General features: G+C 36.9%; 2 protein-coding genes across 2 annotated transcripts in view; both read right to left on the bottom strand.

The window, feature by feature from the left end:
- The window catches only part of bru3 (CUGBP Elav-like family member bruno 3), a 222213-nt gene that overhangs the window by 198621 nt on the left and 10346 nt on the right, over positions 1 to 13246 (bottom strand). The gene's annotated exons all lie outside the window — the stretch shown is intronic.
- LOC114358188 (esterase FE4-like) lies at positions 8915 to 13164 on the bottom strand. The gene is given in 5 exon segments (XM_028312087.1): positions 8915 to 9037; positions 10315 to 10324; positions 12206 to 12593; positions 12595 to 12845; positions 13036 to 13164. Coding segments are annotated over 5 exon segments (858 nt in total). The 3' UTR covers positions 8915 to 8957.

Here is a 13246-nt window from a genome sequence, read left to right as displayed (position 1 = left end):
TCCCTATGGTAGCCTATGGTATAACAAGAATTTTGTTTTCAAAGGGAATAGGGATTAATGGTGAAAACAGGCATTAGTCTATTTTTGTATCACAATGCACATCTATAACTTTAGCCTGTTCTAAGTTACGAAATAAAAAAAAACTGCAGAACCCAAAACTTGTTTATTGTGGGTGGAAAGAAGTAGTAAAGTATGCATTTTCTCGTTTATCTATTCTATTATTAAGATAACGTAAATATTATGTGTAAATCCTAATCTATACTTATAATAAATCTGTAGAGAGGTCAATTCTGTACATGAAATATATTTTCAAAATAACTATCAGGGGGTGATTAGTGATCGATACTGATGCCAAAAATGCAATCAGTAAAATTTTTGTCTGTCTGTCTGTCTGTCTGTCTGTCTGTCTGTCTGTCTGTATGTTCCTTATAGAAACAAAAACTACTCGACGGATTTTAACGAAACTTGGTACAATTATTCTTCATACTCCTGGGCAGGTTATAGGATACTTAGGAATTCCCACGGGAACGGGCATTAGCGGGAAAATCCTTTTGTATGTAAAATCTAAACCGCTTAAGTAAGACGCTTGAAATTTGGCAAGCAGGTACCTTAGTAAACTTTAAGCTTAGTTATAACAGGATATTGCAAAATTCTTACGGGAACGGGAATTAGCGAGAAAAAACATTTGTATGAAAAAATCTAAGCCACGTAAGATAGACGCTTGAAATTTGGCATGCAAGTACCTTAGTAAATTTAAAGCTTAGTTACAACAGGATATTGCAAAATTCTCACGGGAACGGGAGTTAGCGGGAAAAAACATTTGTATGAAAAAATCTAAACCGCGTAAGTTAGACGCTTAAAATTTGGCATGCAGGTACCTTAGTAAACTTAAAGCTTAGTTACAACAGAATATTGCGAAATTCCAACGGGAACGGGAGTTAGCGGCAAAAACATTTGTATGAAAAAATCTAAACCGCGTAAGATAGATGAAGGGGGTAAAACGGGATCCACGCGTACGAAGTCGCGGGCGGCCGCTAGTATAAAATAATAATCTATACTTATAATAAATCTGTATGAGAGGTCAATTCTGTACATGAAATATATTTTCAAAATAACTATCAGGGGGTGATAAGTTATCGATACTGATGCCAAAAATGCAATCAGTAAAATTTTTGTCTGTCTGTCTGTCTGTCTGTATGTTCCTTATAGAAACAAAAACTACTCGACGGATTTTATCGAAACTTGATACAATTATTCTTCATACTCCTGGGCAGGTTATAGTATACTTAGGAATTCCCACGGGAACGGGATTTAGTGGGAAAATCTTTTTGTATGAAAAATCTAAACCGCTTAAGTTAGACGCTTCAAATTTTTCATGTAGGTACCTTAGTAAACTTAAAGCTTAGTTATAACAAGGAATTCCCGAAATTCTCACGGGAACGGGAATTAGCGGGAAAATCCTTTTGTATGAAAAATCTAAACCGCTTAAGTTAGACGCTTGAAATTTGGCATTCAGGTACCTTAGTAAACTTAAAGCTTAGTTACAACAGGATATTGTAAAATTCCCACGGGAACGGGAGTTAGTGGGAAAAAACATTTGTATGAAAAAATCTAAACCGCGTAAGATAGACGCTTGAAATTTGGCACGCAGGTACCTTAGTAAATTTAAAGCTTAGTTACAACAGGATATTGCAAAATTCCCACGGGAACGGGAGTTAGCGGGAAAAAACATTTGTATGAAAAAATCTAAACCGCGTAAGATAGATGAAGGGGGTAAAACGGGATCCACGCGTACGAAGTCGCGGGCGGCCGCTAGTAATAAATAATAAAAATAGGCATTAAGTTCGCCTAATGTTAATATTTTTGGCATTGAAGTATAAATAAATAAATAAAATAGTAGAGTACCTAGCTACCTACTCCTATCTACTATGTTACAAATTATAACTACACGCTGCCAGGCGAACTCAAAGTACTCAATTTCAATGATCAAATTTCAATATCTATTAAGTTCAACATTAAAACTTACTTCGTAACCGAGATGCATGAACTTTCTCATCATTTAGTTGACGTTTGGTAGGAATTTAATATCCCTGTCAGTTTTATCTGATCACTTTAAGTCTGTCAACCTTCCGAGTACAAAGGGATTCCACGCGTTTCCAATGTAGCCTGGTTATTAGTGAAGAATCTATAGATAAGGTGGAAGATAGCTTTTTCCACAATATGCTTTAAAATAGTAGGATTTCAATAAAATTAAAAATCCAATTCTAGTTCCCGGTGAATATTTTAAGGATTTATCAAATCTTACGTGATGAATTTAAGGTTACTTTAACCAAAACGATATTCACTTTTGCACTGCAGTGCAGGAGCACAACCCTTTCTAATTTAAGAGAGTCAAATGGAGGATTTGGTCCCGTTACCCGTTCTGTAGAATTTCAACTATTTCAATTGCAAACTTTACCTTAAAATGTATCACTTCAAGAACTAAGACAAGTGACATGCTAGCAACGCGGGTCAGGTTAAACACAAAGAAGCCGAGATTGCCGGTAGCGGGACCAATTCCCAGCTGTCACGCGTCACGCGGCAACGGGCGCGTCACCGGGAGTCAGCTGTGCTGTGTGTGCCCAACGTGACCGCAAAGCAAATACGTTACACTTTGGAATATTAATTTTAAAGTCATTTTGTGTAGCATTAAGTGTTATTTTATAAAAGTGCTTGAAAATTAAAGAAAATGGAAGGATCCAGTTGAAAATTTAGAAAAAAATGTAAAATTTTTTTGGGATTTGTTCAATTTTGTCGGAATTTTAATATCAAGCAAATATTTATTTACAGAATTTGGAAATATTTAAAAATTAGTGTAACGAACTGATTTTTTTTATTGAAATTATTAATTTTATTTTTTGAATTACAAACTTGGATTCCTTGGCTTCAAATTTTTTTTCAAACGTACCTACTAAACGCAAATAAAATTTATTCCATTTCCCATTGCACGCAAGATCAAAACCATGCTTTGATATTGTATTTTTCCAAAAAGACGCCTCACCCAATCCTGCGGCGGGCGCAATTCCCGCGCTGTCACCCGCGTGATGGTGTCACGCCGCAACGCGCCGCGTCACGGGTGATCACGGTGCGTGACGTTTCCCGCCGCAGCCAACCGCGCGTAATAACGTTGCACGTTGCCGAAACGGTAGCGGTTTCGGGTGAATTTTGATTGTTGCACCTTTCATGATCGGTTGGAGCCTCAGATCTATGATCTGAGGTTGGAGCGATGACATCAGGTAACGGCTGATGTTCCAAGCATGTTTTATACATTTAACATCAGTCAAGGTTTTCGTTATCTGGAGGTACCACTTAGGTTATAGACTATTAAAATCGTACTGACAGAATGACGATTTTGTAAAATATTCTAAAATTCCTTTGAGGTACGTATGCTATGTAGCATCTTACCTACGAGTACATGCAAAAATTCGAATGCTTAACTAGGCAAGCATTGCTTCTGTAGTTCGCTAGAAGAGCAGTTAGTTGGGTAGCGAAAAATTGCGAATTGGTATCCCTTATCAGACCAGTCGCTTTTATGACTTTGAATTATCTTTCCCAAATACCCATTTAAAAATTTCCCAAATAAGTTTAGAACCGTTAAAGAAAAGTAATTTCGTTATTACATAAATAAAAGTGTCAGTCGGACTAAATCTCTAAACTTTCGCAGTTTGATGAAGAAATCTGGCTGTATCTTAAGCAGTGTCTGCTCAAAATGTTGTTCCCAAATACAGCGGACTGAGTCGAGCTGGCTTACCTTTATATCAGTTTTACACCCGTGCAAGTTTCGGCCGACTTAAGTGGGAGTTTACGAATTCCCGACAGTTGCTAAGTCGACAATTTCACAGGAACATAATGAATTTACAGCGAAGACTAAAGAAACGGGCGAATTGTGTAAATTAATGCAAATTTAAAACTTGGCCTATAAGCCACGTAATTGACGAGTAATTTGGTAATGCGCTATTTCGTATTAGCCGGAACGTCCCTTTTATGGGTTATTAAGGAATTTTATAAACTTGAACGAACTGAGTTATGGCTGATTGAGATTACTTTATCTTTAGTGATGATTTTTCAACATAAATGTATGTATCTGCAGCTTTTGGCTTTACAAGTAATCAAAATCATCGCTAAACAAAGCATCTCTATAAATTCTTCTGAAGGGATTCGCCTGCGCTCAACGACTTTCGTGAATACCAATTTTTGCCTTTTCTTTTAAGAATTTTATGCAAAACTTATTTTATGATAATGCAAGCCTTGTGTTATACAGAGTCTGTAGTCAATGATTTCGAGTTTAAATTCTCATGGGAAAATAACAATTTCAACTTTTCCAAAGTAGAAGCTAAATCAACAGGCGTGATTAATTCTCTTAGATCTAGAGTTATGGCCGTTTATATGTATTAACAGTATGTAAATAGATAAAAACTCGAATCAAACTTATAATTTCTGTCGAGTTTTCAGCCGTCGGTCGTCGCAGATTCGGATTATTCAGCAACATTATGTTATTTAATCGAAACCCAAGTAGCCGCCTAATACAAAAAATACCTCCCGCAACATTCTTAAACTTTTACGCAAACAGATAATTCTATTAACGATCTGATCACCCAGTCCCATAGAGAGCGGAGTCTGTCTATTGTTCGTAAATCGATACTCGAGGGCCGGACGAATCAGGCAACTCTTCGTCAATATGTCACTCGAACACTCCTAACCCTGTTCGTTCCACAAAGGGCCGTTATAAATGTGGGCGGCTCGCGTTCCGATTATACGTTACTAGATACCGTGTTGTATTTCGGAGATAGCAAGTTTGGTTTGTTACGAGCGTTGGAAACGTGTAAGGTTTGTTTTAACGCATTCAGCGTACGCTTTTCTTCTAAAATTATTTCTGTTTGTATCATGGATAGCATTAATTTGTTCTGTTTGTATCATGGATAGCATAAAAAAAACTATTGCATCAAATTACTGACATGTACATCTGTTAAGATGTAGGATTCTGGAAGTAATGATAACACAACGAAAAAGACATTAAATTTATTCTTATTTTATTATTGAGAAATACACCTACAGACGTAGCCTGTTAAAATAATAATGGAAATGAAACGGAAATAGTAAAATAAATAAACCCATTAAAAACTGACATTATGTCAGAGAAGTTTTTAATCAACACTCACATAATTTAGCAGTTGAACCGTGGGTCAGTTAAGATAAATATTGTAAATATAGGTATTGGTCATCATTGAATAAACCCATAACAAAACTCTACAAATGTTCTGTAATTAAACATAACCACAACAAAATAAATTATTTACTCAAAATTCAAAACAAACAATCGATTTTAATTTTGATCGAAAAATTATACCAATATCGACATGAAAACATAATTATAGGACCTAGAACATAATATAACGAATTTATTGAATCGTAGTCTAATATAATTTGGGTTCGAGCTAGTTTGCACATAGCCGTACACTGACAAAATTACACACATAAAAACAAACAACCTTATCAAAGCCATGTCAATCAATTATCAACAATTGAAAGCATATTTAGCAAACAGATAACCTTACACCCCGATTCAATCGGATACCAAATTACGAAAGTACCATTCATCGTGCAAAAAGATGGCGACCGTTGATACGGCGAATGGATTGCACTGTGTCAATTGGATGGTATAACAGCCCAGTTTTCCAACGCGTTTTGTGGGCGCTACGTCGGTAAATCAGTGATTGGTACCAGGGATGTTATGGATATGAAGTTTCGGTTATGGATACGATTACGGATATTAGAATAATATTAAACCGGTTTTGGTTACGGATATCATTATACGGAAAATATCATTTCGGATTATCCGAAAGTGTCGGATAATTTCGGTTACGAATCTACTAGATTTTCACACAGGACTGAAGAGATACGAAAGGTGTTCAGAAACACGGAGATATTTTTGAGATCGACGGCCTTGTATTGCATGATTCAGATACTCCTAATGCATTTTAAAGTGCATCGTTAAAAACTTTGTAAGGTATTTCACAATAAATAGCATTTTCTGTTACGACACTCGCGTCATAAGGCTTTACTAGTATTTTGAAAGCCTAAATGTCCTCAACTGACTATTCTTTATTTATTTTTCTACTTTTCATTTCTATTCTTTCAACTCTACCTAATCTTGTGTGTTGATTTAAATATTGAAATAACTAAAACTAAATACTTAGTCGTTTTTATATCATTTTTTCTCGACTCTATCACTATAGTGTACTTTAAGCATCAGTATACAAACTATCCAAAACAATAACAAGTACATTAACAAAGCAAACAAAATTGTCTGTGTTATTTTATTATTACTTTTCCGTTCAATGAGAAGCCCGAGCGATCGGAACGTGCCGTTTGTAAAGCCTCCGGTCCCGTCAATAATCAACGTTTTCCTCTACAGCAGTCTTTCCCAAAGTGGGCGATAACGCCCCCTTGTGGGCGCTGCAGGCTTAAAGGGGGGCGGTAAGAGACCCCGGAAAAAAATCGGGGCATTGTGTTGAGGCTTGGTAGGCGATTTATAATATCATCTACTAGGAGGACTCTTAGACACCGACTGAGCACTCGACTCTTGACTACAAAAATGGGGGCGCTAAAAAAGAATTTATTCTCAAAGTGGGTAGTAGACAAAATAAGTTTGGGAACCGCTGCTCTACAGCCTGGGAAAGGTCACCTTACTACTAAGTATTATGTACCAATAAGTTTGCGATGAATTCTTCTGTCGCTATAACTGAGGGTTCAATAGTGGAGGACAGACAGACAGAGTTTAAGAAGCTTCATACCTAAGCGATTGAGATGGTTATAGAGCGCTTACTTATGTCTTTCCAGAAGAAGAAGACCTTTATAGGCAATAAGTTATATGCACCCAAATAAGTACGAGTGTGATCTACCAATGGTGACTGCACTTAGGTATGTGACTCTTTATTATACCAATATTCAGTTGATTTCAAAAAAGTTGTTTCCAAACAATCCTATATTACAACTTAAACCAAACTGATAGGTAACCAATTACCAATCAGAAGTGTTTTATTCACTTTGTACTACCTACTTTGTGCCCAACAATGTTTATGGTGATCTAATTATATTTTGTAAAACCTACCTACATTCGTACACTGTGATGTATAGATGATGATAAAGTATTGAGTATTGACTCAGGAATTCAACCGAGATCCACTAAATGAAGAGAGAGATTTGTACCCAATAATACTACTTTTACAGACTACGGAGACTTTGAATGAATAAATCGTTTATGAGTTTTTCTCATAGTAAAAATAAAAAATTTTTTAATGTAAAGTTCAACTTGCACTGAGGTCAATAACTTTCTAAAGATCGTCTCACATCGCCGATAAAAACATCGTCAACGATCACAAAAAGCAGACGGTCCATAACGCGACGGTTTTTTACCTACGAATATTCTAGACCGCCCATATTTCACAGGCAAAATATGAGCTAGATGAGTCGCTCGGGGCGCGCTACAGTGTTCTGCACTGTGCGAAGGGTACGGCCATAGTGGACTTTATGCTAAATTAAGTGGCGGGCATTTTTTCTTACAAATAATACAAATAAAGGTAATTGACATCGACACTGGGTAAGTATTTAGTTATTTTATTAAGATATTTTTAATTGCAAATAATAAAATGAAAAAAAAAATTCAATATCATTAACTGAGACACTTCAATATATTTTTTTACCTAACACTATTTATGTTTCCAGTTTGTATTGCCGTGGCGTGGACTATGCATGAATTTTAACGCGTTTTCAGTAATACTAATTTAACTTTTCGTGATTTCAGTAATACTAATAAATCAGTCATTTAGCTCTGATTGTCTAAGTGATAAAGACATGAAATATAATACTTTCAAAAAACTTAAAACAGCCTGACAAAGTTGTCTTAAGTTGAGATACTGTGCCAACTTTGTATTGTGGTGTGCCCGATAAAAGATTGGTGTCCACGATCGGCTGATTTACATCGCGGGCGCAAGATTTTATAAAAAAGGGACACGTCGTATTCTCGACCGTGATTTGTTATTGTGAAAGTTCCAGATAGTCCCGACGTAGTTGCTTCTGATTGTGCCTTGTGATTGATGGGAAGAGACTTCTGTAACATATTTATTCGCTTCCGCGTTTGTAAAAAGTTCTTTCAACAAAAATGGATGCCAGAAGAAACAGTTTTTAGTTCGAAATGCATTGTTTTTTTGCCTTTGTTTGGCATCTGCCACTTTCCAAGACTCGCCTGTTTTCCTAACACAAGGATGTCCTTACTTCTAGAACATAGTAAAAGGTTTCGCCTGGTATCAAGTTTAAAGACAAGTTTAAAAGATCAAAACAAAATCTAAACTCTAAGCCCCGTACATAAGACCGAGATCCGCTGAACCGTGTGAAAGCGTTATATTTTCTGGTACACGCCGATCCGTACACCCTACGGTGCTCGTATACATATAAACCGTATTGTATTTACTTGGAGCGTACAATGGGATTACCAAGCTCCGAGTGTCAGACGAATTCTGTTACCAAAGCGAAAGGTTCTCCAGTATTACGAGATTATATTGTATTTTGGTTGTTAATAAAGGACCTCGATCGTCTATGTGCGGGAATAACGTGTCTTTGATGATGAAAAGTATAAAAACTTAATAGGATTACCAATTTTCAAGCTATTTATTATCAAGGTAAACATTATTCCCTTGAGTTATAACGGTTCCGAAAAATCTACCAAAGGATCATCAGTAAGATTAAATCTTTATATCATAGTTGAGCCACCAAACCACGAGGGTAGCGACGAAGAAGAAGAAGAATATCATAATTAATTGTGCAAAATTGCGAATACTGTACCAAATTTACAAATTCATAAAATCTACCAGCACATTTACACATAAGAACGTTAATTTAAGTTAAAGACCTAAAACACTCTATTCACAAAACCCGTAACCCGGAAAACTCGGAAAATTTCCGTTAAAAATGCTCATTGATCTCCAGATGGTCGTACAACCTCTAATGTGGTGTTGCCAATGACTAGAATCGTTCGATTTTTCCCTATTCTCTCATTCTCATCCCCTTTGTTTTTAGCAAATACTCCCAAGTTCGGAACCTTTCGGCCTTATACGCTCATTTTCAGGAAAATCTTTTGGCGTGTGAAAAATAAGACTGTCATTTTAAATTACATTTCTTCCTCAGACGTATTATTTTGAAACGTGATTCGTGGATATTTCTTTTAGAATTACTCATGGGCGTGCCCAGGTTGAGGGCAGCTGTCCCCTGGAAATCGCTTTAAAGAAGCTTAGTCAAACGAATTGACCTAAAAATCTGACTTGCTTCCTCTAGGCTAGAAGCTGGGTATGACCGTATGACTTGCCTCCTCTCTTTAAGCCAGAAGTTGGATATGACTTGCCCCCCTCTAGAGCCCATGCCATCTAAATATATCTACGAGTAACTCAAAGATGACTGACTGACTGACAGATTGATTGACATAGTGATCTATCAACGCACAGCCCAAACCACTGGACGGATTGGGCTGAAATTTGGCATGCAGGTAGATGTTATGACGTAGTAGGCATCCACTAAGAAATGATTTTACGAAACTCCACCCCTAAGGGGGTAAAACGGGATCCACGCGTACGAAGTCGCGGGCGGCCGCTAGTTACTTTTATCATTACTCATAGCCGGTGCAAGTGATTCAAAACTAATTTGCTTTAGCGTCAGGATTTTTATTTGGTTGACAAAGTAAGCTCCAAAAAAAAAGATTACAACCGCAAACTCTTAACTTAGATTACTTGAAAGCGAAAATGACACTTAAGTTTATTTAACGTCTCAAAAATAAAAGTCAAATTGAAGTGGTCTTCACTTAAAAGTTAGTGTTGGGAATTTTACACAAACTTGTGATGAGTATGTATAAAACATTAGCAGTAGTTTAAGACTCAGTGTTTTTAAAAACAATTAATGATATATTTACTACATCAGCTGTTCTGTGAAAAGCAAGTAATTAGATTTTTATCTCTATTAGATGTAACACATAACAAAACCTCATTTAAACACATGTTATCTAATAGCTTCTGTATAAGGCCTATAGTGACAGGCCACGTTTCCGAACTAAAACGCAGCGTGCGACGTCCACCCACAAGGTGGACCGACGACATCATAAAGGTAGCAGGAAAGCGTTGGGGGAGGCCTATGTTCAGCAGTGGACGTCCTATGGCTGAGAAGATGATGATGATGAATCTAATAGAATAAATCACGGCGTTAACAATGTATCTTTGTGTCTTTTTCAACTCGACCAAACCTAAGGTGCGCGCACTAAAACCCCCGCACTATTGACGCCTCCCCTAGCACTAAGAGTCATATTTTGTAAGCATATTTTTTATTGCGTAATTACTTATCGCGTAATATTTTACGAGGGCACCGGAACGCTCTTCACGTTTTCGTCAGCGCTGAGTGGCTCTTAACAGTTAATCGAGGCTAGACATCTATTAAAAATTATGTGCCCCATTTTTCTGGGCGTAATATTTTTATTATTACAACGCCATGGTGGTTTTATAACCGGTTGACAGATACGGGAATGTCCGCACTTTTTTGGGAGGAAGTTAATTTAGGAGCTGCCACGTGTAGTTTAGAAGGCACAGTAAAATAATCATTTATTTGTAAGCCAGCGGCCACCCGCGACTTCGTACGCGTGGATCCCGTTTTACCCTCTTAGGGGTGGAGTTTCGTAAAATCCTTTCATAACGGATGCCTACATCATAATATCTACCTGCATGCCAAATTTCAGCCCAATCCGTCCAGTGGTTTTGACTGTGCAATGATAGATCACTATGTCAGTAAGTCACCTTTGAGTTACATAAATATTTAGATTTAGATATCAATGTCTACAAGTTTAATAACCAGTAATACTAAAAGTACAAACATATCCAGGAGATCAGTTAGAAAATTCTTGGACTCAAGACGTAACCTAATAAGTTAGCTCTAAGTAGGTATTATTCTCAATTTCCCAGTAATAGCATCTATGGTAAGTACTTTTTGAAGAGTTCTTCCCAAAAGAGTTGCTCGTCTCTATCCGGCATCGTTCGCCTTGTCAGGGTCTGACCAATTTCCATGTAGTTCTGGGTTTCAGCTTTGAACTGCCTCCAGGTGATACCAAGGCCAATGTCGGGAGTTGGGTTTCAGTTAATGATATTAATAGTTGTAATTTGGATTAAAAACATTTTTTTAAAGTAACTTTTTGTATATTACTTATTTTGTAAATCTGAAAATAGGCAACAGAACTGATTGATTCAATAGGGCAACTATTTTTATCTTTAGAAAGGACTGTACTTTAATTGGTCACGGAATGTCAACCTACTGATTTATTTGTAGGTAAGCCAACCACTTATCCCATACATTATCGTCATTATTCAATTAAAACGATTGTTGTTACAAGTTGGATAAATTAACAACAAAAAAAGAAGCCTATAGGAAATGAATGTTGAACTAAGGTAGGTTTAGGTATAAAAGTTTCGATACTACCTACCCATATGCAGCAAAGTTTGTCCAGAGTTTTGTCATTATATTGATCATCGTCCAGGACGAAGGCTGAATCTTCTGGCTGATGCCATTGGAGAAACATAACCAATCTCATCACAATGCCCCAAAAGTGAACTATTTCTGTAATATTTCGTCACTCCACATATTGTAGAAAATAAGTTCCTTTCCGATTTACAATTGAATTTGTACAAAAATACTTTATTTTTGACCGCAAATAATTTCGCGAAGTGCCACACTCCAAGTTTAACCACGTCTGTTGCGAAGTAGTTAGATATTGCGTCTAAATGTTTTGTTGTCACTCGTCTATTTTGTAAATAATGCTCTTTCACCGTCCTTCCAATATCTATTTGATCGTGAACACTACAATATAAAGAGAAAGGTCTAGGGACAAAGTATTCGATAAAGCTGTTGGCATGATGAACCATTTTATCGATATCGTGAGCAGCAATAACATTCACTGTCCCTTCATCTTCATTGTAAGCAATTCAACTTCTTCATGTATATCAGTCTTGAGTGCTTCTTTAATATCACTAGTAAAAAATGCCTCTACGTCTGGAAATTTCTTTTCACTGACCACTGTGAATTGAGTTTCATATTTATCTGGATCCTTTTCACGCATCATTAAAGACACTTGAATCTCTGCCAAATTTTCAACCGGTTGGGATTTGAAGAATTCGTATAGTTCTTTATCGTCTTGTGATGTGCATCCCAGGTGTCTAGCTAGAGCAATAGCTCTTTCACGTGGTCTATAGCTCTGAGCCCAAGGATTCATCATACACCCACTCTGAGCTATAGCCCTTTTGAACAGCCCTTTTGTCATTGGCGAAACACAGTGGTACGTTACACAAGCCGCCCCAGAGCTTTGTCCAAAAATGGTGATATTTTCTGGATCACCTCCGAAATTCGAGATGTTCGTTTTAACCCATCTCATAGCGGCTACCTGGTCTTTTATGCCAGCATTACCTGGAATATCTTCGGTGTCTAGGCAGAGGAATCCAAAGATTTCCAGTCTATAGTTTATGGTGACCAGAACCATTACGGATGAGGAATTCAGGACCATAAAGGTCATCATCGCCACTGCCGCAACAAAAGGCGCCTCCGTGGATCCAAATCATTACTGGCATCAGTTTTGTCGGGTTTATATTAGGCGTATAAATGTTAAGATAAAGACAATCTTCGCTACCCTTCTCCCGCACTCGTTTCAAGAAGTTAAATTGATAGCAAATACCACCTAGTTCGTTGGCACTTCGGATACCGGTCCATGGGATAGGTGGTTGCGGAGCCTGAAAGTTTTATAAAATGTACCACGTTTAAAAACATCCATTGGTTTTACGATTAGGTTTTACATGTGCTAAAATTATTAATCTGGCAGTATATTTCATAGGAAACGGTGGTTAGTTACAATTATGTGTATTTAAATTTAAAAGTGTTTGATGAACTTGAGCCATAAATATAATGACTAATTTATTTTACCTTAAACCTCAAATTTCCCACCGGAGGAGCAGCATAAGGGATCCCTTTAAAACTGTAAAAAGTCCCACATATTTCGCTGGAAACTTTCTCTCCATCAAGAATTCCTTCAGTCACTTTTACTTCGACCATTTTTCCAAAGAAATTTTTTGTCTCAAATATTAAGTCACTTTATGTCTAAAATCAGTTAATGTTATCGCATTTCAAAAATGTA

The sequence above is a fragment of the Ostrinia furnacalis genome, unplaced genomic scaffold, assembly GCF_004193835.3.
Source record: "Ostrinia furnacalis isolate ACB-3 unplaced genomic scaffold, ASM419383v2 OfSCF3746, whole genome shotgun sequence".
Taxonomy (NCBI): Eukaryota; Metazoa; Arthropoda; class Insecta; order Lepidoptera; family Crambidae; genus Ostrinia; species Ostrinia furnacalis.
Note: the sequence above shows the minus strand (reverse complement) of the source record. Positions and strands in the feature narration are given on the sequence as shown.